Source organism: Papaver somniferum, chromosome 3 (genome assembly GCF_003573695.1).
Source record: "Papaver somniferum cultivar HN1 chromosome 3, ASM357369v1, whole genome shotgun sequence".
NCBI classification, from domain to species: domain Eukaryota; kingdom Viridiplantae; phylum Streptophyta; class Magnoliopsida; order Ranunculales; family Papaveraceae; genus Papaver; species Papaver somniferum.
In genome coordinates, this window is record NC_039360.1 from 70,510,299 (window position 1) to 70,535,386 (window position 25,088).

The window sequence follows — 25,088 nt, forward strand, 5'->3', positions numbered from 1 at the left end:
ATAAAAAACAACATCACCCCTTATCCACCCTTTTTGATAATGGCATAACTACCCTTATATAATTAGTGTTAATGATTATGATTAGATTTGATAATTAGGAATTTTAAGGATTGATTAAAAATTAAATTATTAGTGATAAATTAGTAAAGAAATCAATTTTTATGTGAGAGAGTTGGGATTTTTGAGAGGAAGAATAAGAAGAAGTGAAACAAAACTTGGGTTTTGAGATTTTAGTGATTAGAAGTGACCAAAATGTGTGATTCAAATCAGAGGCAGACTTCTATACGAGGTTTAATGTCCTTTTTGTAAGTTGAGTCTTCAAAAAATTGAATTTTTAAAACCCATATTACTAACCAGATGAACGGTTCCGCTGATAACTTGTCAGCCGAACCTCTGTTTTTTGAAAATATACCTAGGTTCGGCTAACAACTTGTCAGCTGAACCTAGGTAAATTTTTAAAAAACAAAGGTTCGGCTGACAAGTTATCAGCCGAACTTTACTCTGTGACTAAAGAATTTAGGTTCGGCTTATTCGAACAAAATCTAGCAAAGTCGCATCAGCCGAACATAGTGTTTCTGTAAATCATATACTAGGTTCCGCTCAAAATTGATACTCCAAGATCAGCCGAACTGATCTTCTGAAAATTTAATATGAAGCACAATGCTAGGTTCGGCTGATTCGAATAAAATCTAACAAAGTCGCATTAGCTGAACATAGTGTTTCTCCAAATCATGTACTAGGTTCGGCTCAAAATTGATATTCCAAGATCAGCCGAACTGATCTTCTGAAAACCCTAATTTAATCTTTGAAATCATATTCTATCGATCATACAAAACAAAATCAATTAAAAACAATATGGGTTTGTTACAAATACATTCTAAAATACATCTGAGAGCAATTGAGATTTGGATTTCGCACTCCAACATCGCCTCACTTCGATTCGTGTTTCCTTTGCTTGGTTAATTGATTGATTGAATTGGAGTCCAAGATGTTTAAGTTTAAAGGTTATTTTGATTTCAGATTTTAGGTTTTTGAGGATAAGGACACTCTAGTAATTTAAATTGTTTAAGGATATGTAAGTAATTGCACTACCTTTAGACACCCCTTATAAACCCACCCTAGATGGGATAATGAATAAATATGGCTCAAAAAAAAAATTCATTATGCCTCAAAACAGGTTTTCCTTTGCTTAGTTAGCCTAGATATAACGGCCATTTCAACTGAATGTAACAACCTAACATCCACCTCTTGATCCAAAATATGCTAATGTGACACCAATGGCCAATATCTGTCCAACCCCTTAAACTAGGGACCGCAAATGCAGAGCTCCAACCCATTGAGCGGGTTTGCATCCCTTCAATCTGATGTGTGCTGAAGCTACTGCAAGTACCTACCACTAACTACATTGTGTATTACAAGAAAAAATGAAATTTGTAGTATTAGAATTTAATGAAAGGCAGGTTACAAATATGCATAAAACTTAAAGAAGCTTCAGAAAATCAGAATCTCTTTTCACATTTTTGCACATAAAGAAGAAATGTTGTTGCATTTAGCAAATTGAATCAAATGCTCGTCATCAACACTGCTGGCCGTAATGAACACAATTGCAACGCAAAAGTCTTCATCAATAAGAAGAAGCCATCTGTCTGCAATGTACATGCAGTTAACTTACCGCCACTAACCATCGACTGATCTCTTCCATGATTTAGCTTCCAAAAAATTCACAATTGGATTACATGGTTCGGTCAGCTATATGTAGATCAATTTTGGGAAACTGTGTCTTCAAGATAATGATGATAATGAAATTTTTACATCAACTCAAAGAAGGAAAGTGAAAAGGGCTTGAAAGATTGCCTTTGAGCTTCCCCACTTCCCCAAAAAATGATGACGGCCTTCACCTTCCTTGCTATTGTTTCCTGAACTTATTGAGCTTTGCAGTTGACTTTCTTGCTTTCCCTAAATAAATAAACATGTCAGCATAAACAATAAAGCCGAGACAATTAGAAAACATTTAGCATACAAGCATGCAATGATGCAAACACATACACGATAGGGGAAATAATTGGGCATTAATTCTTAACCACGCCGTTTAAAGTTAGCACATAAGCATGATTAACCAGTCTACCTGTGCAGCATTCTTGAGGGCTCCCCAACACTCAACACGATTGTATTTCTTTGAACTCGAATGGAAATACACCCAAACCAAAGCATCCATCAATTCTGGATGTTGTTCAATAAACATTGAGTCTCCATATTGAATAGCTTGAATTACCTGAATAGCATGTAAAAATGAATTAGCATTATGAATTTCGTAGTGATCACATCCTACACAAGCCGCAAGAGAAATTCCTCAGTTACACCTTGGAAAAACAACTTTTTCATTCAAACTCATGGGAAACGTTTGAGATAATGCTTTTTTGCACCGGGTCTATTAATGACTGATCCTTTGTGGAGAAATATTACGATTATCGGTATCCAACTCAAATGAATGGGTTTCCACTGGCCGCATCACTGGGAGTGAATCAAGTAGAACAATGCTAAGCAGCAAATGTAAAACTTCAAATAATATAAAGCATATCCGTTACGTACCAGCGGCATCTCTTTTTTGAAGATAAGGTATCGAAACTCTGCTGCAACATCCATCAAGACATTAGGACCACTCACGTGGCAGTGCACAATGAGACACATGCCCTCCTTCACCCTTTTCCACTCAGCAACCACATCATCATTGTTGTACCATCCCTTCAACTGCAAATGAATAACAAAACATAGGATCCACGTAAATACATTACTATTTAAAATACGGCAACAAGCGTGTACAAATAGCAGATGATGAAGGGTAGGCACTAGGCACCAAGCAGACATACAAAATTATCTGGTCAGTAATTGAGACAAACTAAGGCGAGTTTTGCCCTTCAATCATCTACTTGAGTTTAAGATCAAACACTAGATTATGTTTCTGTCGGACAAAAATCAACCCTTGCAAAGTCATTCCTATAACCAATACTGACATATCAATTACTCCAACCTCCGTAAGGGTTAAAAGAAGGCTGGTCATCCACTCAAGACCTAAAATGCATAAAAATTGACACAAATTTTGCAACTTACACCGAACTACCCCAAATAGAGTATCTTACTTTTGAAGGAACATGAACTATTGGCAATTCAACACAAATTACAATCTAGCAGTCAACTATTTCTCTGCCAATCGATACATTTTTCTGAGCAATTGATACTTCACCCAATCACACAAACGATTCAGAACCACATCTGATGTTAAAGTCAGATCAGTTGATTAATTTCATGTGATATTAGCAGCAAAAGAAAAGTAGTATATTTAAAATGTACCTGGTCAAGGGTGATGGCATTGGAGATTGTTAAGGTGAGATTGGCAGTTAGGTCACAGTGAGTGAGAGTATAAGTTCTTGGGTAGTCATTTGTTAAGCTACTCATCTGCTTATAACTATTATTGTTCTCCATGAACACTACCTCTTGATCTCCCACCAATACTACCTTCAGCTTTGATGCTTCAAATCTTGCTGGAGGCCCCAATAGCCTAGCAGCCTAACAATGAACAACAATACAGTTAAACCACCCACAATCAGTAAGTTAAACCAACATTAATAGAAAGAGATTGTCTATACCTGGAATACAAGGGGGTTGTAAGAAGTGGAGTAATTTGTTGGTGATCTCTCAGTTAGAGAAGAAGAGATAAATTTAACTGTTTTGATGTTATTATTCTTCACCAATCTCTTAGTAAAAGATATAAATGTTGAAGATGATGAAGAAGAAGAAGGTGAATAGCTGCTGCAGGCCATGGAATAGATTGAACAAACATTAATCAGTTACAAAATCATCATCTCCAAACAAGAGATCTTTTTTTCAAATTAATCTTGTAACTTTTCAATCATCTAATCAACTCCATGAACAACAAATCAGCACCAGGTATCATCCAGTGTTTTGTGTTTGAGAGGGAGAGAGAAATGCTGGTAGTTTGTGATGGGAATATACAAAAAAAAAATATGTGGACTGAATTTTGGTGTTTGAGAAAATCTAAATAGCAAAATATGGAAACCACACATCTTTTAAATGGTGTGTGTGTATGTTTTCATATTTTGTCATTTTTTTCTTTCTTTTGGCCTTTGGAGTTGTTGAGTGAGTTTTGGAGTGCCTGTGTAGAGAAGAGATATAGCTAATGACGCGTACATTGCTTATACAATTTGGATGACTTGAGGATAATGTTTGTACTTTGTAAGCAACTGTGAATGAAGTGGCATCAGACTAGAGTTTTAAAAAAAAAAAAAAAAAAAAAATTCTTTACAGCCATAGAGAAAAACTGAACCTGGCCACAGTATTCAAAACAGTTCAAAATGAAGATGTGCAAAAAAAAAAAAATCAATTGTGGCTCTTTTTCTGCAATGAAAAAGAAACCAATGCTGAACTTTTCCTATATGGTTACAAAATATGATTATCATAAGTTGTAACGGTGTATTTGCCATTCGGCAACAACCTCCAATTGATTAAAAATTATAAGTCATACAACAAGATACAATGGGAGCCAAAGACCACCAGAGTTGTTTAATGGCTTGGTCACATGCACTCGCAACTTGGAAAATTGAGAGTTCCGGTTAGAACTTAGATATATATGCTCTATTGGGGTAGCCTAAACCTTACGATGCCAGTAAAAATTTATTGAATGGACTACCTAAACATTTTAACCTACAGAAAATGCATTGGAAAAGAATGGAAAGTACAATGTACAAAACATTTGTGTTGGTCAACTATGAGAACTGGAAAGTTTCAGTTTCCTGAGTGTTTTTTCAGCCAAACTGATATTGGATCCTTTGGTTGAGGGATTGGATCCTTTGGTTGAGGGAGGAGGGACAGATGCTGAAGCCCTTGTTGCACAGACCCATTGTCTAGGGTTCTCAATGTCATCACCGGTGACTGTAGGTACATGCCAACTACCCCCTTCTGACTCCTGCATTTGCAAGTATTTTTTACCAAATTGGACAAGAAATAATAAAGAGAAAACTTGTGTTAGTTTTAAAATTTAAACAGGAGAAACGGATAGACCTGTATGACAATTGAATATGGTGGAGGCATGTGCAACGTCAAACCCTTTTCTGAAGAAACTGATAGTCGAACCTGTAAAGAAAGGCGCATGGCACGATAAAGAATATAGTACTGATTCATAAAGTGAAGAGGGGACTCCCTGCAGATAACGGAGGGCATAACAGCCTAAACCCCAAAGCAATCAACAGAGTCTATAAGTGGAATATAATGAATAAAGAAAACCAGCTATAAATGAGAGTGGGTTTTTATCTACAGGAAAAACAATTGTGACGCAGAAAAAGAATATAGTCTTTTGGGTAAGTTGTATCATGAAAAATTAGTCAAGTACAAATTTTGAACATTTTACTGTGCCATGTTCTATTGTTCTTCTGCATGCCAAAATTTCTCCGACACTAATCATTAAGAGTTTGACACGGGTGAAAGGTGTGATACAATTAAAATGAAAAGGAAAGATGGCGAGGAAATGTGAACCACAGTATGCTAAAGCCCAATATTCAGAACCAGAAACACTGATATTGGTATACATATTGACATCCATGCACTTTCATACGGATATGTGATTCAGTTTGTTATCTTTACAAGAATTTGGGATCACAATTTAGCATGTCTAACAAAAGAAACAAAAAAAGAAGCAGACCTGATGCTTTTCCTTCCATCTTGGAAAGAAATTAGTCCCAAGAAGCTGAAACAAGTGATCCCTCATCTCATCATTCGTTACTAGCAAGCTGTTGCAACTAACGGCCGCATATAACCAATACCTGCAATGACAAAAAAATTGACAAACAAAATGGTGTTGGTATTAAAGAGAAACTTCAAAAACAGCTTTGGACAACATTCTATACTGTATGTCATGTAGGCCGTAGCATGCCCAAATATGATGATAAGAACTTAATAGTTCTTACCCACGGCCAGCAGAGTAGACTTTAAGAACACAGAAACTTAGAACAAACTTATAATTCTCATAGATAATCAAACTAATAACACTAGACCTTCTTATATAGGCCACTGAACTATAAAATTAAGGAAAGGTAACCTAGAAAGGAAACTACTTCTATAACTAGGAATCTAAAATAAAATTCTTAAAACAGAACAATTTCCAAAAATAAACTAATGCCTAAAACAAGAGAATTTAGGGATTTCTAACCTTAACCCTAATTTTAATTAAGAATTCTAAGTAATTGGGGATTTCTTATCATATGATGAGACCTATTGTTCTTCAGTTGGTAGTTATTACATTGTTCTGGGTAATGGAGGCACAACATTTTGCCAACCAAAAGGTGTGAGAAATATTTGATCAGCCAAAGCAAAGATCATGAAGATGCATCAAGGACACTATTGCATCTGCAATTTCTTCGATGAAGAATAAGTATTCATTATGAGAAACAATATAAAAAACATAATAAAAACCTCTGTGAACAAGTTATTAGTGCTAGGACTGGGAGAGTTTATTAGTTAAGCTACCGATTCATTAACTAAATAAGCTTAGTCGGAAACGGGAACATTTATCGTGTTTATACTGTGGTTTTTTCTATCATAAGTCAGTAATGCTAAAATTAAAACGTAGAAATATCAGTACAGACAAGAATATCAGATGTGACAATTTTGATATCCAATAATTAATGCAGCAAGTCAATAACCAGCGTACTACCCTACTAGTTTCACATGCTTAAAATGCCTGGACCAATAAAAGCTCACATACGAATTACTTAATTGAAGCAATTAGATTACAACTATATCTGGGTCTAAAAGCCGCATAAACATATGAAGTGACGGTAAGAGCTTTAAGCACACCAAGCTGTAGAATGTCATTTTATAAACAACTTTATTATTCCATTAGTCAGCAAAATGTGTGTTTCAGACTGTGAAACCTTACCAATCATCATTTGACCCAACAGGGGTAGCATAAAGTGCACCAGATTTTTGCCAGCTTTCGATTAGCTTCTTATTAATTGGTTTTTCTGCAGGACCACCATACACACGTCGACTATGCAAAATAATAAGTGGCAATTTCTTTGAAGGACTCAGTTCACGAATCCGGTTTGCAACACGATTTAGCTGCCATAGGAATGAAACGCTTCAGCATAACAGGACACAAGTTACACACAGGATCATAGAACTTATCCTTTACCTGGGCAAAGTTTAGATCACGCGCTTTAAGAAGACCAATATTGGCACCGTCTATAACAGCATCAAACGGACCACTTCGGTGAAGCCATTCCTGGATTGAGTTACTACAAAATTTGTCAGGTCATTCCAACAACCGTACTTAGAAGTAAAGATTATATAAAGAGAGGAAACATTAGCATACTGGAGTACACTAAAAGCATATTGGAATACACTAAAAGAAGATGATAGACGAGCAAACATCTGATAAGGAAAAAAAAGGTGAAGAAATGAAAATTTCAAATTTGAGATTTCTCATATTCAGCCAATTCCATTGTGTTTTCTAAATAAACACTATCCAGATACACTAATGATACGAAAAAAGTCTACCCTAGTCCAGCATTTGTGAACTTAATAATCTACAAGGTGAACAAACCCATCAAATAGAAACTAAATTACTAGAAACTATAAGAGAACCTGTAAGCATCATTTAACATTTTGATGACGTATCATATAGCTCGATAAGAAAGATACGATCAGTATTTTGTGCATGATTTTCTTTCTTACGCAATGTTCCGTACTAGGAACGGTAAGGGCAACCCTTATGGCCTATGAGGACACTTGACCATCATCAGGTCTGGTTCAGTAAATTAAATATGTAAAAGAAATGTATAAGAGTAGAATGACTTGATCATCAAGCTTACTGCTCAGCCCTATAGATTAAAACGTTTTAATCTGCCAAAAATGAAACAAAATCAAACATTTATATTGACTGATGTACCTATATATGATACATTACAATGTTTACAAATTTTGATAAGTTTGTTGTTTACCCACCAACTGAATAGGTCCGGCATCAACTTAACTTTATTGGCCGAGGACGTGATAACTTTGATTTAAAAAAAAAAAAAAAAAAAAAGGTAAGAAGATCCACCTATAAAACTGACAAGAAGCTCCCTCTCTCATGTAGGTGAGACAACTTACTTCTTGTTGCAAAATATGTAACCCAGATTTTCTCAAAGAGATAAGAGTATGACAATGATTATGTTATACATGTATCACACTGTTGAAACCAAATAGAATTCCATGCACACAACTAAGCTTAGTTAGTGGGAACAAGATACTGTTGACAAGCTCTTATGGTCAGTCAAGGAAAAGGTCAAATGTACAGTGTTGACTATTTTAAGAGGGTTGTCTAGTAGCATGATCTATTGCTATTCAAATTTACATACTATATATCTGGAATTTTCATCTCATACCAGATAGATGTCATCCTTTCTTGCATGGTGATATTTGGCAGGAGAACACATAATGAAAGCACAAACATGTTTAGTGGTAAGTTCCCTAGCTTTACAGGTTAAGAAATCAACCGACGTACTTCACTAGACGCCCGAGCATAGTCAGATAAGTTCAAGGCCAGTCCTGCTTTGAAGAATTGACTCCTCAATACTGACAGAAAAATCACTCTTGAATTTCTACATAGACAGTACATGACAGTAATATATGAGGTGTGCTGAAGGAAAGCTTTCATATTTCCTGGTTACTGGGGCTGCTTGGTCAAAGGGAATAGTGTTTGTCTTTCGGAGTGGAGATTACTTGGGAAAGCAAGTAAGATATGTGATTTCTAACTCAAGATGTAAAGTTGGAAACAGGGTAATGGTGCATATGTTTGCAAACTGATCTAGATGCAATCTTTATTGCAATGGGTTATTTGGCTGATTGCAATCCTACCGCTTTGTGACTACAGACTACTACATAAACAGCCTCTTTCACAAATAAGATAGTGTTTATGTCGTTTACCTTCCTGGTGATTAATTTAGTGTTTATATAAAACTAATGCCAGTATATAGTAATTAGATGCAAATCACATTATGCAACACAGATAATTGAAGTATTAGAACTAATCTAACCTGAAATTTATTGAATTCAGCCTTGACCTCTCTTTTGCCAGCTAAGTTGGACAATGAGGTAGCAAAATTCTTTGTCTCCAATGGATCAATGTCAATACAAACAAGCTTTTCTCCGCAAGTACGGCAAACACCATCCTCATTCATCTCAGTTCTTACCACATTCCATTTTCCTTTGCCCAACCATCCTATCCCATGCCACCCTCCCCCTCCCTTAACAACCCCATTCTTCACCTCTCTCACATCCCAATTCTCCTTCCCAACATCTATAGACTTATCCGACTTAAACCAATCTTCCACAATCTCAGCTGTAGATTCAACCACCTGTCTAACTGAACTGCGCAACCGATGTAAAAGCTCGTACACTTTCTCTCCCCTCCCTACATTAGAACTAACCTGTAACAAAGCGGCTAATTCTGGCTCCTCCGCTATAACCCCAGAATCCACCATGTGTGCATCAACTTCATAAGCCTTATCTGCTTCCCCCTTTTTACAGAAACCGTATAAAGCTGGTCCATAAGACCTAAGTTTTGGCACAATTTCATAACTCATCATTTTCTTAATTAAATCAAAAGCCATTTCTGGGTCTTCCATTTTAGCAGCTAATCTTGCTACACTAGTAAATGTAGCCTCATTCGGCGCAATTTTATCGATATTCATTTGTTTATAAATCTCAAAACCCCTTTCAAGACCTAATTTTGAAACATTTTCATCACTAGTATCACCTTCCCCTTTCACATCAACCCCAGAAGAGCATAAATAAAGCAGCATATTATAATGGTGTTGAGTAATTTTAATACCTTGAATTTTAGCATCATCGTAAAGACGAAGGGCTTCAATAAGATCACCATGTCTAGAACACATCTCCAGATTGAACTTAAACTTGTTCTCAGGAGCTTCAAAGCGTAATTTTTTCTGCATTTTCTTAGAAAGAACTACATCGGTTTTATTAGATGAAGATTCGTCCCGTACTTTTGCGGGGATGGCCACAGTTGATAGATGAGAAGATTTCTTGTAAAAACTAGTACAATCTCTGTGATGGAGAGAAGAGGGGTAATGGAGAAGACGATCATGGTGAAGATTAGCAATGATACTGCTTTTCCTGGTGAAGTTAATTGTTCTGGAAGTGAGGAATAGATATTGGGATTTGGTGAAGAAGGCGAGAGAGTTTCTTGCTAGAGAAGAAGAAGAAGATGATAGAGAGGAGCAGCAGCAGCCTGCGAAACCCATCTATCTCTATTGGTTTTTGCTTTAGGAGTGGTGGTATCTCTTTAATCCACGAGACTTCGATAATTGTCCTGACCGGCATTTGCCAGGTTGAAATCATGAGCCACGGTTAATGTGCCCTATGGGTTGAGCATTTGAATCCAACCCGCATTTCTCAACCGGCCCACCCAGGTGGGTCTTCGACTTGGACATTAATGGACTTTGATTTATTTTATTTTTTGAACAAGAGACAAAGCTTCAATTACATGGAAAAGTTTAGTACATCTTGAGCAATGTAGGGAACTAACAAGCTAGGTGGCTGAGACCATCATTCCCCACATAGATTGTTTTTCCTGGCTGCCTTAGCTAAAGCATCTGCAGCTTTATTACAAACTTTATGCACAAACACACAAGACCACAAAGGGTTAATATTACATATATTAACACATTTCCTAAGAAGAGGCTTACTCTGCCATTGAGTAAGAGAAGACTGTTGTTGTAAGTAGTTGTTGTTACCAATGTTATCTGTTTCAATGATAACATGAGACCATCCATTTGTAGACGCCAATTGCATAGCTTCCAACATTGCCCATGTTTTAGCTTGTTGTACAGTAGAAGCTCTTGTCAATGTTGATTTTCCCATAACATATTCTCCTGCAGAATTTCTAGTTATTATACCAATTCCAGCTAAAAGAAATTTATGACTATAAGAAGCATCAATGTTTATTTTCAGGAACTGGGAGGGAGGAGGTCACCAGAAAACTATCCATGTTGTTTCTAACTCGAAGAGGGTTACTAGAAACAACTGAATGAGCATTTAGATGATGATATGAAACATACGAATGAACATGATGGATGACAGTAGTGTGATTAGGTGTAATGTTGTTAAAGATTACACTACACCTATGTTTTCATATAAAGTGCAAAATGCAGGCTATTAAATGTGGTGACTGAGGTGTGTGCTGAATAGAAAAGATAGAATCCATGTTCTGCCATTCTTGAATCCAAGAGAGGATAGAAGAGTGCTGCATAATAAAAGCCAATTGCTGAGGAAAGAACTTTTGCCATATTGCCTTAGAAAAGGGACAAAAGAGCAACATATGATCTAAATCTTCCTCTGCTTGTTTCCACGCATTGGTGTTGCAGTATTGTCCTACCATATCATGAGTTTTCTTCAAAGTTGGCAGTTTCAAGGTTGGCATCTTCACTGTTGGTTTTTTATTGCAGTGGTGCATAGATTCTTCTTTATCTCTACAAATTGGTCTTATCTAAGTTGGGTTCTTTATAATTGTTATTATATTTCACCTGGTTGGATTACTGTCCTGGATGTTATCTACAATGATTTAGTTGCTTTGATTTTTACAAAACCTTTATCGACTGTTCAATTTCTTCAACTTTTTTTCAATACTTATCGTAGTAACATTTTGACACCTCCTAAAATTTTCCTCAATGCTTATCATAATATCATTTTGACAGCTCTTCCTATGTTTCACTATAAAACCAGTAGTAGCAGTTTCTTACTCACTCATACCCTTCATAGTTCTTCTTTTTATATCATCATCTTTATCTTTATGGCTAGCTCTGGTACCAATAATATCACTCAACAAATGGAGTATATGGGTGCACTTTGATGCTGACCTTCCTTGGGTATTATCGGGTGATTTAAACTTTGCAATAATTCTGAAACTCACTCTACTAATAACACTCATCCTCATCATGTTTGAGATGTTAGAAACTATATTCAGCAAATTGGACTTATTGGTTTGGGTTATTCAGGTGTTGTACTACTTGGTCTAATCATAGAACCAAAGATAAGAATATATCAGTTAGATTAAACAGAGATAGTGAATAAACTTTAGATAAATCATTACACTCTTACTTACCTTCAGCATTTAATTCCTCTTGCATCAGATCATAGTCCTATTTTGCTTCATACTACACCTAGCTCTAGCAAACATTCAACATTTAAACTTTATAAATGTAATTGGTTTCATCTGAACTCTTGCACGGATACTATAAATCGAAGCTAGCAACAACGTTTTTTGGGGTCTCCTACTTATTAATTTTCTAGTAAGTTTAAATTCACCAGATCTTAGTTCTGGCAATGGCAATATTGTAGCTAATTTGTACAATATTCAGAATCATCTTCAACTGTGCTACGATAGTAACATGTATCCTACTCATACTAGAGTCGGGAAGTTAAGTAATTCTCTTTAACAGTGGCTTACAATTCAAAAAGAGTATTTTATGCAACAAGCAGGTGGTCGGTTTCTAGAAGCCGATAAAAATACTTCTTACTTTCATGCTATGACTAATTTTAACAAAAGAAGATCTCATATTCAAGCTATTAAGGGCCCCTTAGGAATTTGGTATGATAATACAAGTGATATTGAAGATATTTTTCTTAAACATTTTCAGAATATTTCTACTACTTCTAACCCTCTGATTAATCAAGGGATTCTGCAGCTTTTTTCGCCTTCTATCACTAATGTGCAGAATAATAATCTTATTCAAATTCTGGATGCTCAAGAAATAAATGATGTGGTGTTTCAAATCATACCATGGGCTTTTCCAGGCAATGATGGATTTCAGGTAGCTTTTTATCAAAAATGCTATGACACTGTAGGATCCGAGGTAATTTTAATAGTCCAATACTTTTTTCACTAATAAACACATGCTCAAAGTCGTGAATCATACCTATCAAGTGTTAATTCTTAAATCTCAACACCCTAATACCCCATATGATTACCGACTGTTGATGGTGAAAAACAATTTACTGGTTTTTCTTAGGAAAGTGAAGAGACGACCGTATGGACGGGACTCCTCAACCAAGAAAATTGTTTAGCCTCAAACAGATGCACTGCACGGGAGTGCTTTGAGTTAGAGAGATCAATCTGTAGGACTCCGACCTAAATCAAGAAATGGTTGTTCCAGAGTCAATTCGGTCACAAAGAGGAAAGAGGGGTCGATCTATAGGAGGGAAGGTGAGATATGTGTGAGATCAATGGTGATCAAGGATTATAAATGTGTTGTGGGTTTCTGCAAATGAATTGTTGCGCTCGAATAAGTTTGAATTCTTCTCAATTGAGATTGATTGTTCAGACGAGAATTCTTGCGGTAATTCTGTATATTTGAGATTGTTAGGTTGTTTTTCAATCGTGAATTCAGAGACTTATTTATATTTCCATAATGTACACACATTGATCTCCAGCAAGTGTGACGGTTGCTCGAGTGAAAGAGTGGGAAAGTGGGAAATCGTGGTTAAACCAGTTCCACGTCCTGCAGAGACTTGGTTGATTGTCCACCCACTACTTTGCTAACTCCCTTAGCTGCTTGCACGACTTACTCACATATGTCATCATGGATGGACACACTGTCGTAGGCCTCCAGACCAAAACCCTAATTAGTATCCCCCATGTGACGTGATTGATGTGTCATGAACGTGGGGTCTCCAAGGCAGACGTGTATTTAATTAGTCAGTTGTTGACTTGACTAGACAATGAGTCTAAGTTTTGTCGAATCGAGCATGATTGAAGAATGATCTATTGTTAAAGCATAGCTCGGTTGAACCCACCAAGCGTTGGTATGTCAAGTTTGGTTGTCATATTTTAGTGAATCAAAACTCAATTAAAGAGTCGCTTGATTATGTAACTAGAGATAACTTCGTATAGGTTAGGCTAGAAAGATTAGGATTATGAGACATACAAGTATTACTCGAAGACTTGAAGAATGTGAAGAAGTAACAAGCTACAACGACGACATCATCCTTCCTCTTGAGGTTAGTAATATTTTGACTTGAATTGTTTCATTCCTAACTATCTTTCAAGTCGTACTATATTGAAAACACAACTGCGAAGCTGTGAATGATTATACTGTAACAGTGAGACATGATCGCATGATCATATTGTTAAGGAATTAGAATACGAAGTATAATGCTTATCTTTTGAACTTCGTATATAAGACATCGACATAATCGTATGAATTAATGCTATTGTGATTATGTGTATGGGTAAAGGTGAAGATTTCATCCTAGGAAACAATGTTTACGTTTGTTTAAATGAAGTAAATTCATGAACTTGTTTTATGAATCGAAAGGGAAATCGCTAGGCTTATTGGTATTGTTATTCATTGCATATCTTTGGATTACCAATATATGTGAGCTGGTAGAACCGATCATAACTTGTTATGTATCTTGGTAGAATTAGTCATAGTGCCTGACTTATGTATTGATATGACTTTCATTAGTGTAACCGATCCTAAGTAATCACCTAAGATGGTATGATCGATATTTGTAATTGGTGTAACCAATCCTAGTAATTGGTATGACCAATCACAAAAGTGTAGTGTAATCGATCCTTGTAATTGGCGTAATCGGTCCTGGTAATTGGTGTAACCGATCCTAGTGACTTGTGTAACCGATCACAAGTAATACCATGAGAATATGGTAAGCGGTCCTGGTAATTGACGTAAACGATCCTGGTAACTGACGAAACCAGTCTCAGTAACCATATTAAGGTAGAGCTGATCCTTGTGTTTGGTAGAACCGTGAACCCATGAGTGATTTGATATTTGAACAATCACATAGTTGTTCTTGGAATACAGATGAACTAATTCTAAAATTGTTTGGAAGTGTGGTATAATCGATTCCAAGATTGTAAATATGAAAAAGGATTTACAAAGAAAAAGATGTCGACATACTTTGAACATGTTCAATACTCTTATCTTTTATTGTTCAAAGATATTCCTTAATAACTCAAGGAGATCCCGGACCGAAATAAATTAAGAATCTTTTAATTAAGGTTATCATTTTATATGCTTTTAATTACCAGCAATTAAATGCATATCTCTGGAAAATACAAATTTGGTAATGTGCATTTACTAATTGGAAACTTTCTAGTGAGATTTCGGAAATATTGGATTTATTGCATATCTTAAGAATAATTCGATTTTGGAAATTCCTTGGTGTCCAAACATCCTTGGTCTATAAATACCCAAGTTTGCATTTCGAGCAAACCATCCTAAGAGCCGTGCAAACTTCATATTTTTGTTGTTTCTGGTGCAGCCGTCTATTCGGAGAGGAAAGTACCCTAATTAGGCGAAATCTCTTACGACCGCTCGTTTAAAGACTTCTGTGGGATCAAGAAGCGATCTACGAGTAACGTTCGTGGGAAACTGGATAATTGCAGTTTATTTTAGCTTTCGATTGATTTGGTTGACTAACGGTTGTTGAACTTTGATTGCACCTTGTTTGTTTATTCTTGAGAATCTTCTATTCTGATATAAGATTCACTCAAACTAGATAGAAGTGTCGACGAGATCTTTAGAAATTTTTGTAGATCTAAAGACGTCTTGTGATAATCCATTGTTAACAGACTCAGTTTTGTGTGTGATATAACACAAAAGATTCAAGTGGTGTTGTACAGGTGTTTAGATTAAAGAAGATTTGAAGAAAAAGAAGATTTCTGATTTGGTTTCTATATCTTTGGGTGTACACAAACCTTGATCGGCTGGGATCCAACTAGAATCAAATTTATTAGATTGATTAGTTGCGTAATATCGGCATCACCTTATAGTTTCTTGTTTGATTCTATATTGATTGATTGCAAATATAAACTTTGCTACTTCGGTAGTTGTTGGATAGATTGATCTGACTAGGAAAAGGAGTTTATTGGTTAAACAGAAGAGCCTTTGCTTATGACTTGAGATATCTTCATCTGAAAGAATCAAGAGAGTTGTTACCAAACAGATTTGTTGTTCCTTTACTGTTTGGAATACGATCCAAAGGAATTGTTCCAGTGCGTGCACTTATTGATTGTCGGAAGCGCAGGGATACTGAAGAAACTAAGTGAACTATAGGTTTAGTTGCTTGGTCTCAACTATACGAAGTTTTTTATATTTTGTATATCGACTTAATTTTGAGAGTATACAATTCTGGACTAGGTCCCGGGTTTTTTCTGCATTTGCGGTTTCCTCGTTAACAAAATATTGTTGTGTCATTTACTTTTGTTTTCCGCAATTATAATTGTTGTTATTATAATTTTGATTGTTGTATTGTCTGGATCTCGTATCCATAGACGATCACACAAAGTGTGAATACAATTTGTAGTCTCCACAAGTGATGAAACCTGCAGACTCCTTCGCTGGTGGGTTATCAGCAGCTTTGCGGACTTCATCATCATACACCACGTGAAATTTGGGAGATTTCAGGATCGGCAGCCGGGGATGTTTCTTTGGCTTTTCCTTTCTCCGACCCGTCCTGAGTTTTCACGTGCATGGTCATTGAAGAAATTTGATGTGATCTTACCTAGTATTAGAAGAAGTACGAAGATGAAGATTTGAAGATGATTTTCGATCACCGTATCGAGTGGGCGAAAGGGAATATTAAAAGACCACAAATGGAGTTCAAAATCGGGGTTTATATCGGAAGTTAAGAGAAAATTTTACTTCACATTCTTAGGGAAATATAGGGAAACAACATTTTGTTGGTTTTCTAAGTAATGTCTCGTGTAATGTAAATTCCTAGATTAATCAAAAGAAAGTGTTACACATGATTTAAACTTTGTATTTAAATATAAAAATATTAACATTATCTTATGTAACAAAAAAAAAGGTTCAATACATATTGATGGAATTGTTGGTGGACGGTAACCGAGCAACAAGATGGGCCCCAACACCTTTCTTAGTAATAATGCCTAATCTGTGGAAGAGATAACTACCTATTTTGTAATTGGCATCATGCCTAGTGTTACACCTTCAAATGCCCCAGAAAAATTTCTGTGAAAGTATAACCCAACAGCACAGTGGTTCTGTGAATCAAGCTTCACCCACCTGCACTTCAGCCTTATAAGTTTGCACCAATACAAACAACCAACTCAACAGTTCTATAGCGGAAGTCTTTAGCCTTCTTTCACTTCTCTAAACTTCTCAAATGCACCCCATAATGCATTCAATCATTTCCATACATTGCTAAAAACAATCAGCCAACCAAAAACACTTAGAACATGACACAATCAACTTCTTTTATTGCATCAAAGGGAAGAAATACAAAACTTTCCCACTTAGGGACTTACACAGACTTGTTCACCTTGAACTAAGCCTTAACCTTACAAAAAATCTCTCAATTTGAGTTTCACACTCTCCTATGTAAGCCTGCCAAATTTACCATGCCCTTAGGACTATTTATACAGCAGATTTACTTGGACAAAACCGTGCACAACCGTTGCAAACGCATGGGACAACCATCTGTCCCTTAAATCAGTTATGTAACCGCCACCAATTGTGCTAACTGGCCAGCTTCTCTCTAAACTGGTGTCATCGTCCAACACATGTTCTATAGAAGTTAGGAACCTTATCACACGCTTATAAACTCACTTTATAACCGTTCTACTTTGTCTCACGTCATTGGCATGCTTGTGAAGCCCGTAACCAACTCCTAACCGTCACTTGAGCCGTATTGCGCCACTGTTGCGCTTTACTGACTTGGCCTCTGTATTGCACCACTGTTGCGTTTTACTGAACTTGTAATCTATATTGTACAACTATTGCGTTTCTCTCATCTCGCCACTTCCTTAGCTCAATCTGGTTATCTGGCGTCATACGATTCACTTAGCCAATTCGCATGACAATATCAATGTCACTCTCGCATTACTAGCTTGTTTGCACTGTCCAAGATTTGGCCAGCCTTGAACTAATGCCATAAACCCACTCTTGGCCTATTCTATCTTCTTGCATCATCATTGAGTTTGGGAAACTCAACTTCATGGATATGACTTAATGCCAACATCGCATGTTGTATCTGATAACTTTGGCCATGTCTTGCCAATCCCACAATGAAGCCTCATTGTGTCGGCCAATAAGCTTCATTATTTAGCCAAATGTCTTTACAGTGTATTCTACCTTTGTGCTTCAGGGGCCCTGCGGGGTTATGGCATTCTTATCCCTTGACAGCCTACGTAGTATCGCGCCATCCTGACTGCACACTGACTTGGCCTGCAACACTGTAACGCACAACCATTCTGCGCTACTTTCCTGGCACGTCATAGACCTCCCCCACCTAATCCGTTCAACGCTCTCGTTGAACGCGACCTAGTATAAACACTATACTATTCTTAACTTCGTTGCATGCATTTTCAGAATCTTTTCTGAAATTCAGCAACCATTGCTGACTTTTGCAATATGCTCTCTGCAAAATTTGTGTCATAGCATCAACATCACTTAGCTTTACTGCTTTGCCATTGATCTCATCTACTTGAGCCACTTCTCAACGTCGTGCACTACGCTTCAACTGCTACTCAAATCATGCATCAATACCCAAATGCAAACTTGAAATTCTTCTTAGCCAATTCTTTTTAGGCCTGAATTTCGCCTCGAATCATTTACGCCTAATTGTACGCAGATAATGATTCTTCTCCAACTGATCGCTACAATCATTGTCATAGCCTTTCGCCTCCCGACTTTTCCTTTTTCATCTAACTCAACATGACAAGTACTTATAAACGACTTGGCCTTTGTTTTCAATCAATTTTGCTGGCACCTGCCTTGACTGTTGTCATTCATGCCCTCTGTTAAGCACGTCACAAAATGCACAGGGGTTTCCTTTGCATAGAATACCCGAATCTTACACTTCACGAATCGCCAAATTCTATTATGCAAAAATCATCCAAGAAATCATTTCTCTGGATGTGGACACTAAGTATGGACTCCATATACTTAGGCCATCTTGCATACCCAAACCATAATTGCAAGTTTTCTTTGCTTAACTCGCTAAAGAAAAACTATTGAGTTGCACATCTCATCTCCGTAACTGTGACTAACTATCTTTTAGACATAACATAGCTAACCTTTTAGCTTTCCATACGCCATGCCTTCAAATCCAATACGTCTCCAACTATTTCTTTGAACTGCATTGTTGTATTTCCTGGAAAGTGTGTGTCTTTCACTTGGCCATGAGTTCTGACCAACTCATGCTTGCTGATGAAATGATTTCTATCTTGTTGTATTGCTTGCATAGTTTTTGTTCATCTGCCGTCATGCCATATTGCAATTCCCAAACAGCAATATCACTTACGCATCAACTAGTACCTCTGTCTGTTAGAGCATTGCTCGGTCGAACTCGCATGCGTTGCTATCTCAAGCATGTTTGCCAATGTTAGTGATCAAAACAAAAAGTCTTGATTTCTAGTCTACTATAATTAAGTCTCGGACTAGGATAGAAAGTGTAGTTGAGCTCAAGGACTTCATGGAGATTCATCATACAAGAAGAAGAACTACTCAAGGAACCGGTGGAACTTCTCGACAAAAAGGTATGTGAAGACTTGAACTTATCTATCACTCAAAAGTCTATCTATTCTATCTCCTACTTCTTGAGACAAAAAGTCGTATGCTATATATAGACTTTGACTATAAACAATTGGTATTTCGAGCCGAATATACCTCGCCTATCTATATCTCGAAATATGTGTTGGTAAGCTTTTCGCTTCGACCAAGTTTATCTTTACCTAGTGATGAAAGTCATGATATGTTTCAATTGAAAAAGCGGGGGTCTAACAACACCACCCAATATTTCGCATAGCAATCTGTATGGACTAACTCCGGAACACTTTCTATAGAATCAACTAGACAGTCAGACTCAATCTAGGTAAAAGTATCTCAAGGAGTTAATATCGCTCTCTTGTTTTGATTTGCTCAAGCTAATAGAAATCAGCGAGTCCTAATCAAACACAAGCAATAACTTGGACGGTACCAAACACCAATGTTCAAGGATCAATCAATGATAATCAACAACCAACGTTGGATTAATCTAATTGATGATCTAAACGCACAACCTGTATTATTTCAATTATAAAGATATTCAATTATAAAGATAAACAATATAATTCGGAAAAATGAAATAACACAGACACCAGAAATTTTGTTAACGAGGAAACTGCAGATGCAGAAAAACCCCGGGACTTAGTCCAGATTGAATACACACTGTATTAAGCCGCTATAGACACTAGCCTACTCCAAGCTAACTTCGGACTGGACTATAGTTGAATCCCAATCAGTCTCCCACTGATCCAAGGTACAGTTGTACTCCCTATGCCCCTGATCCCAGCAGGATACTGCGCACTTGATTCCTTAGCTGATCTCACCCACAACTAAGAGTTGCTACGACCCAAAATCGCAGGCTTTTAACAATAAACAAATCTGTCTCACACAGACAAGTCTATCAAGGGTCAATCTGTCTCCCACAGAAAAACCCTAAAAGTTTTTGTTCAGTCTTTTGATAATAATTAAGGTGAACATGAACCAATTGATAATCCGGTCTTATATTCCCGAAGAACATATTAGATTAATCAATCACCTCACAACAATCTTAATCATATGGTAGCGAAACAAGATGTTGCGGAATCACAAACGATGAGACGAAGATGTCTGTGATTACTTTTTATATCTTGCCTATCGGAGAAATCAAACAATCTCAATCCAATCAATATGATTGTACTGTTACGATAGAAGATGCAAGATCAGATCACACAACTACGATAAAATTAGTATCGTTCTGGCTTCACAATCCCAATGAAGTCTTTAAGTCGTTAACCTGGTTTTCGAAGAAGAAAACCCAAAGTTAAAGGAGAAACGACTCTAGTACGCAAACTAGTATCACACGTAAGGTGTGGGATTAGTTTTGCACAATACTAGATGTCTCCTTTATATAGCCTTTCAAATCAGGGTTTTTCCCTAGTTACAAAGCAACCAATATTCACCGTTAGATGAAAACCTGATTTAGATTCAAGCTAATATTTCTCAAACGTTAGATCGAAAACTTAGCTTGTCATACACAAATGACTGTACGCTTCTAGGCTTGTTAACCGCACCCAAACGTGTACATTGTTGGTTCAACAATAGTCTACCCAAAGAGGTTAACCATATGAGCGTTTCATACCAACCATGTTCTTCTTCACTATAACTAGTTCAATTGACTCAAATGAACTAGTTAAGAGAGTTGTTCAATTGAAAGGAAATGTTATGTAACAAAGATGATTTGATTCACTCGAATCGGTTCATGAACTTTAATAGCTACGGTTTGCAAATGCATTCCTTATACTTTTAAGATTAAGTTCAGAAATCATCTTTAGATATATAACCTTCTCAAGTTCCCAGACTAGGTTCGCGGACTTAAGACACCGTATAGAGTTTACAAACTCCAGCATAAATTCTCGGGTTCGAGAACTACGCCGGTTCGCGGACTGGGTTTGCGGACTGGGTTCGCGGACTTGTCTTATGCAAGTAGTTTGTCAACTCCGGCAGAAATTCTCGGGTTTGAGAACATCGGAAGTTCGCGGACTTGGTACTTGCCATTCTTCCGGTTCTCTTGATCAACAAAGTTCGAAAACTTCGTCTCAAGGAATCTATTGATTATGTAATCTAAACTCTCATTCCAACCATTGAAACATTGTTAGAGGACGTTATATAGTTGCTACACTATTTCTCGTCAAAGCAATTTTCAAAGTGATTAAAGCATTCATGACTTTCGTCACTAGGTAAAGATAAACTTGGTCGAAGCGAAAATCTTACCAACACATATTTCGAGATATAGATAGGCGAGATATACTCAGCTCGAAACACCAAATGTGTATGATCTAGTCTATATTATAGCATACGACTTTTGTCTCAAAGATTAGGAGATGTAATAGATAGACTTTTGAGTGACAGATAAGTTCAAGTCTCAACATACCTTTTTGTCGAGAAGTTCCACCGGTTCCTTGAGAGGATCTTCTACTTGTATGATGAATCGCCATGAAGTCCTTGAGATCAACTACACTTACTATCATAGTTCGAGACTTAGCTATAAGAGACTAGAAATCAAGACTTATAGTTTTGATCATTAACATTGACAAACATGCTTGAGACAGCAACGCATGCGAGTTTGACCGAGCAGTGCTCTAACAATCTCCCCCTTTGTCAATTTTAGTGACAAAACTATCAATACATATGGAATACAAAAAAGATAATGAAACTTGAGTAGCTCCTATTCCACATGTCTAATCTTCAACATTCCTCGAAATCTTCGTCACTTCCAAGTACTCCAATGATCCCAAAGGTTGTAAGTTTAGCATCACCGTTGTTGAAGATCCGTAGCTATAACAATGAGAAAGCATCGGTCTCGATCATTGTTATACAGTGTCATAGTATTATTAAACAGTGTCAAAGTCCAATTGTATCACAACTTCAACAATAATACTATGGTGATATGTATCACTCCCCCTTAGTCAATACTCCATCTCACATGAAAACCACTACCCCTTACACGATGATCTGAAAACCATATGTATTTGTAGTGTGAACTACATATTAATTCTCCCCCTTTTTGTCAATAAAATTGGCAAAGGTACAAGAACGGGATCATAATGAAATTTCCGTAAGAGACATTTCATGACTGAGATAAAGAAACACACATCATATTATTTAGATGCAATCATATAGCCGAAGCTAACAACATTCATCAAGGAGTTTAAAGATACAATATAACCCCTCTAAAATTCCACAGACGCACACCCCTCAAGATATGACCATTAAGTACAACTTCAAAAGAACTCTCCCCCATTTGATGTCATTCCCGAAATAACAACAACGAGCGACCTTAATTTCAACAGAAACGAAGGATTTTTATTGGACACCAAAACCATGAGAATGATTTTTATATCCAGAATTCAATCAAATTAATCACACGAAAACCCCATGATTAATTTAATCGGAATACATAATCAAATTAACCACAAAAATGATCAATTTAATTCATTGTGCTCAACATAAGTAAACTTACGGAGCAGCGACTAAGATAACCATTGAAGAGAGTGGTTGGCTTAATCGTACATATACTCAACACAAGAGAACTTGTGGAGTAATAACTAAATAACCAAGAATATGATTAATTTAGTTCTAAATGCTCAACATAACGTACCTCACGGAACAATCAACGAATCTAATCAAGAATAATCAACTTGGTTGTATCGTTCTCAACATAAGATACATCACGAATCCTCACGGTAATACAAAAAGGATGGATCAATGAGGATCAATATCGTGGAATACTCAAGGATTCATTCTTTTGCATATAAAATAGCAATAATCCTAAGATACAAAATATTTTAACCTATCTTCCGTCAAAGATTGACAATATAGGCTTAACTTTTGTAACTGTCAAAAGTCTATTCATCCTTAAATCAATACATGAATACCAATCGTGAACGACTTTACTTTTGACACAATATGGGACAACATAGTTCACGGACGCAAACACCAATATCCCATAACAAGTTGCAATATAACAAATCAAAAATATTGCAAAACTTCTTCCTCCAAATAGTTTTAGAATTTAAACCAAAAAACTAAAAATAAGAAGATGAAAATAATAATTATGTGTAGTCACAATCATCGCTATTCATAGCACTAGTTATTCTTCCAACTAAACCAAAAAGAAGACTTCCTAGGCATTGTAGATTTTTCTCAAGGCATCTACGGAAAATTCATTCTCATTATTGAAGAATCCATTGATTATAGGATCGTTCAATTCTTCCAACTCTTTGGGAATAATCGTCAACATACTGAGTTCTCTTTTTAGTTTACGTACGGTGTTCGTTGTTAAAGACAACATATGTTCATAGTGAATGAGCTCTTCTAAAGATGAAGCGATTTGAGATCTTAAGTCGTTTCTTTTGTTGATGAACTCTTTTACCAGGTTCCTGAAACTAACATCACACTGATAAAAGGATACAAACCAGTTTGAGGAAGGATTTTTACCATTAATTACAGCCTTCACTTTCTTCACCCTTGTGGATGAGATTCGTGTACACCGTCGTACGTTAGCTGCTTCAACTGCATTTCTTCTTGCGCTACCTCTAGTTACAGGAGCCATGAAACAGTATTCCTTTGGAAAATCACAACGTTTATGAACTTCTCCAAACCCTAGACAGAAGTTCCTTTAGTTTTAAAGAATCCTTATTTATATAGATTTAATCAAGACTTACCAAAAAAAACTACTTGAGTCAAAAGGACGCAAAAACCCCATCGTCTCAAGTTAAGAATGAGGATGCGAACGTCTAGGATTAGTAGGAGACGTTGTGAGCAAAAAGATCCCCTTCTTTATCACATTGTGAAATTTCAAGGTTTGTTACGTGAGTAGAGATCCTCCCATTTTTTATTCTAGAAAAGCCTGTTTCCAAGGGCTTATGATTCAACAACACAGGACATTTGACTGGAACTAAAGGTTTGTCACACACAAAAGCTTCAATTCGTGAGAATCCTTGATCAACAATGCTGGATTTATTAGAACCAATAGCATTGATATTGGACTGACATGGTACAAGATCCCACACGGTTTGTCTGTGAAATTGATCTAACTCTTCGTGCATTGCTTTTCCCCAAAAGGGAATATTCAGAGTTTTATCAGGATTTCCTGGTTCAATTTGTGGAGAATAACCACCAATCTGAAGATGTCCTTTTGTTTTGGATATAGGATCTCTTCTATTTTTAAAGTTGATAGATGATACACACAATGGAGAGTCGCCTATCACATGTAGAAAAAGGCTACAACTACTGTCACGACACCATTGAAGGGGAGATGTAGGACTAGAAACAAGATTACCCATACCATCCGTACTTTTCTGTTTAGAATATTCTGACGGTTTTGTGCGTCTTTTTAGAGTAGCAAAAGATCGTTTAGTTTTCTTGCAAGGATTACTCGCAATCTTCAAACTCTTCAGAATTGACGTACAAACTTGTTGAGGTTGATTGGACGAACAACAATATGGG

General features: G+C 36.6%; 2 protein-coding genes across 2 annotated transcripts; both read right to left on the reverse strand.

The window, feature by feature from the left end:
* Positions 1 to 1,412: 1,412 nt before the first annotated feature.
* On the reverse strand, positions 1,413 to 4,045 carry LOC113356451 (protein STAY-GREEN LIKE, chloroplastic-like). The gene is made up of 5 exons (XM_026599591.1): positions 3,645 to 4,045; positions 3,349 to 3,564; positions 2,590 to 2,748; positions 2,126 to 2,272; positions 1,413 to 1,956 (listed from the first exon to the last, which is right to left on the reverse strand). Exons 1-5 carry the CDS (start codon positions 3,816 to 3,818, stop codon positions 1,819 to 1,821), a joined length of 834 nt encoding a protein of 277 aa, XP_026455376.1. The 5' UTR covers positions 3,819 to 4,045; the 3' UTR covers positions 1,413 to 1,818.
* Positions 4,046 to 4,712: 667 nt separating this feature from the next.
* Positions 4,713 to 10,336, reverse strand: LOC113356450 (proteinaceous RNase P 1, chloroplastic/mitochondrial-like). The gene is made up of 6 exons (XM_026599590.1): positions 9,090 to 10,336; positions 7,205 to 7,294; positions 6,950 to 7,131; positions 5,714 to 5,834; positions 5,077 to 5,148; positions 4,713 to 4,981 (listed from the first exon to the last, which is right to left on the reverse strand). The coding sequence occupies exons 1-6, from the start codon at positions 10,314 to 10,316 to the stop codon at positions 4,778 to 4,780; spliced, it is 1,896 nt and encodes a 631-aa protein (XP_026455375.1). The 5' UTR covers positions 10,317 to 10,336; the 3' UTR covers positions 4,713 to 4,777.
* Between the last annotated feature and the right edge of the window lie 14,752 nt (positions 10,337 to 25,088).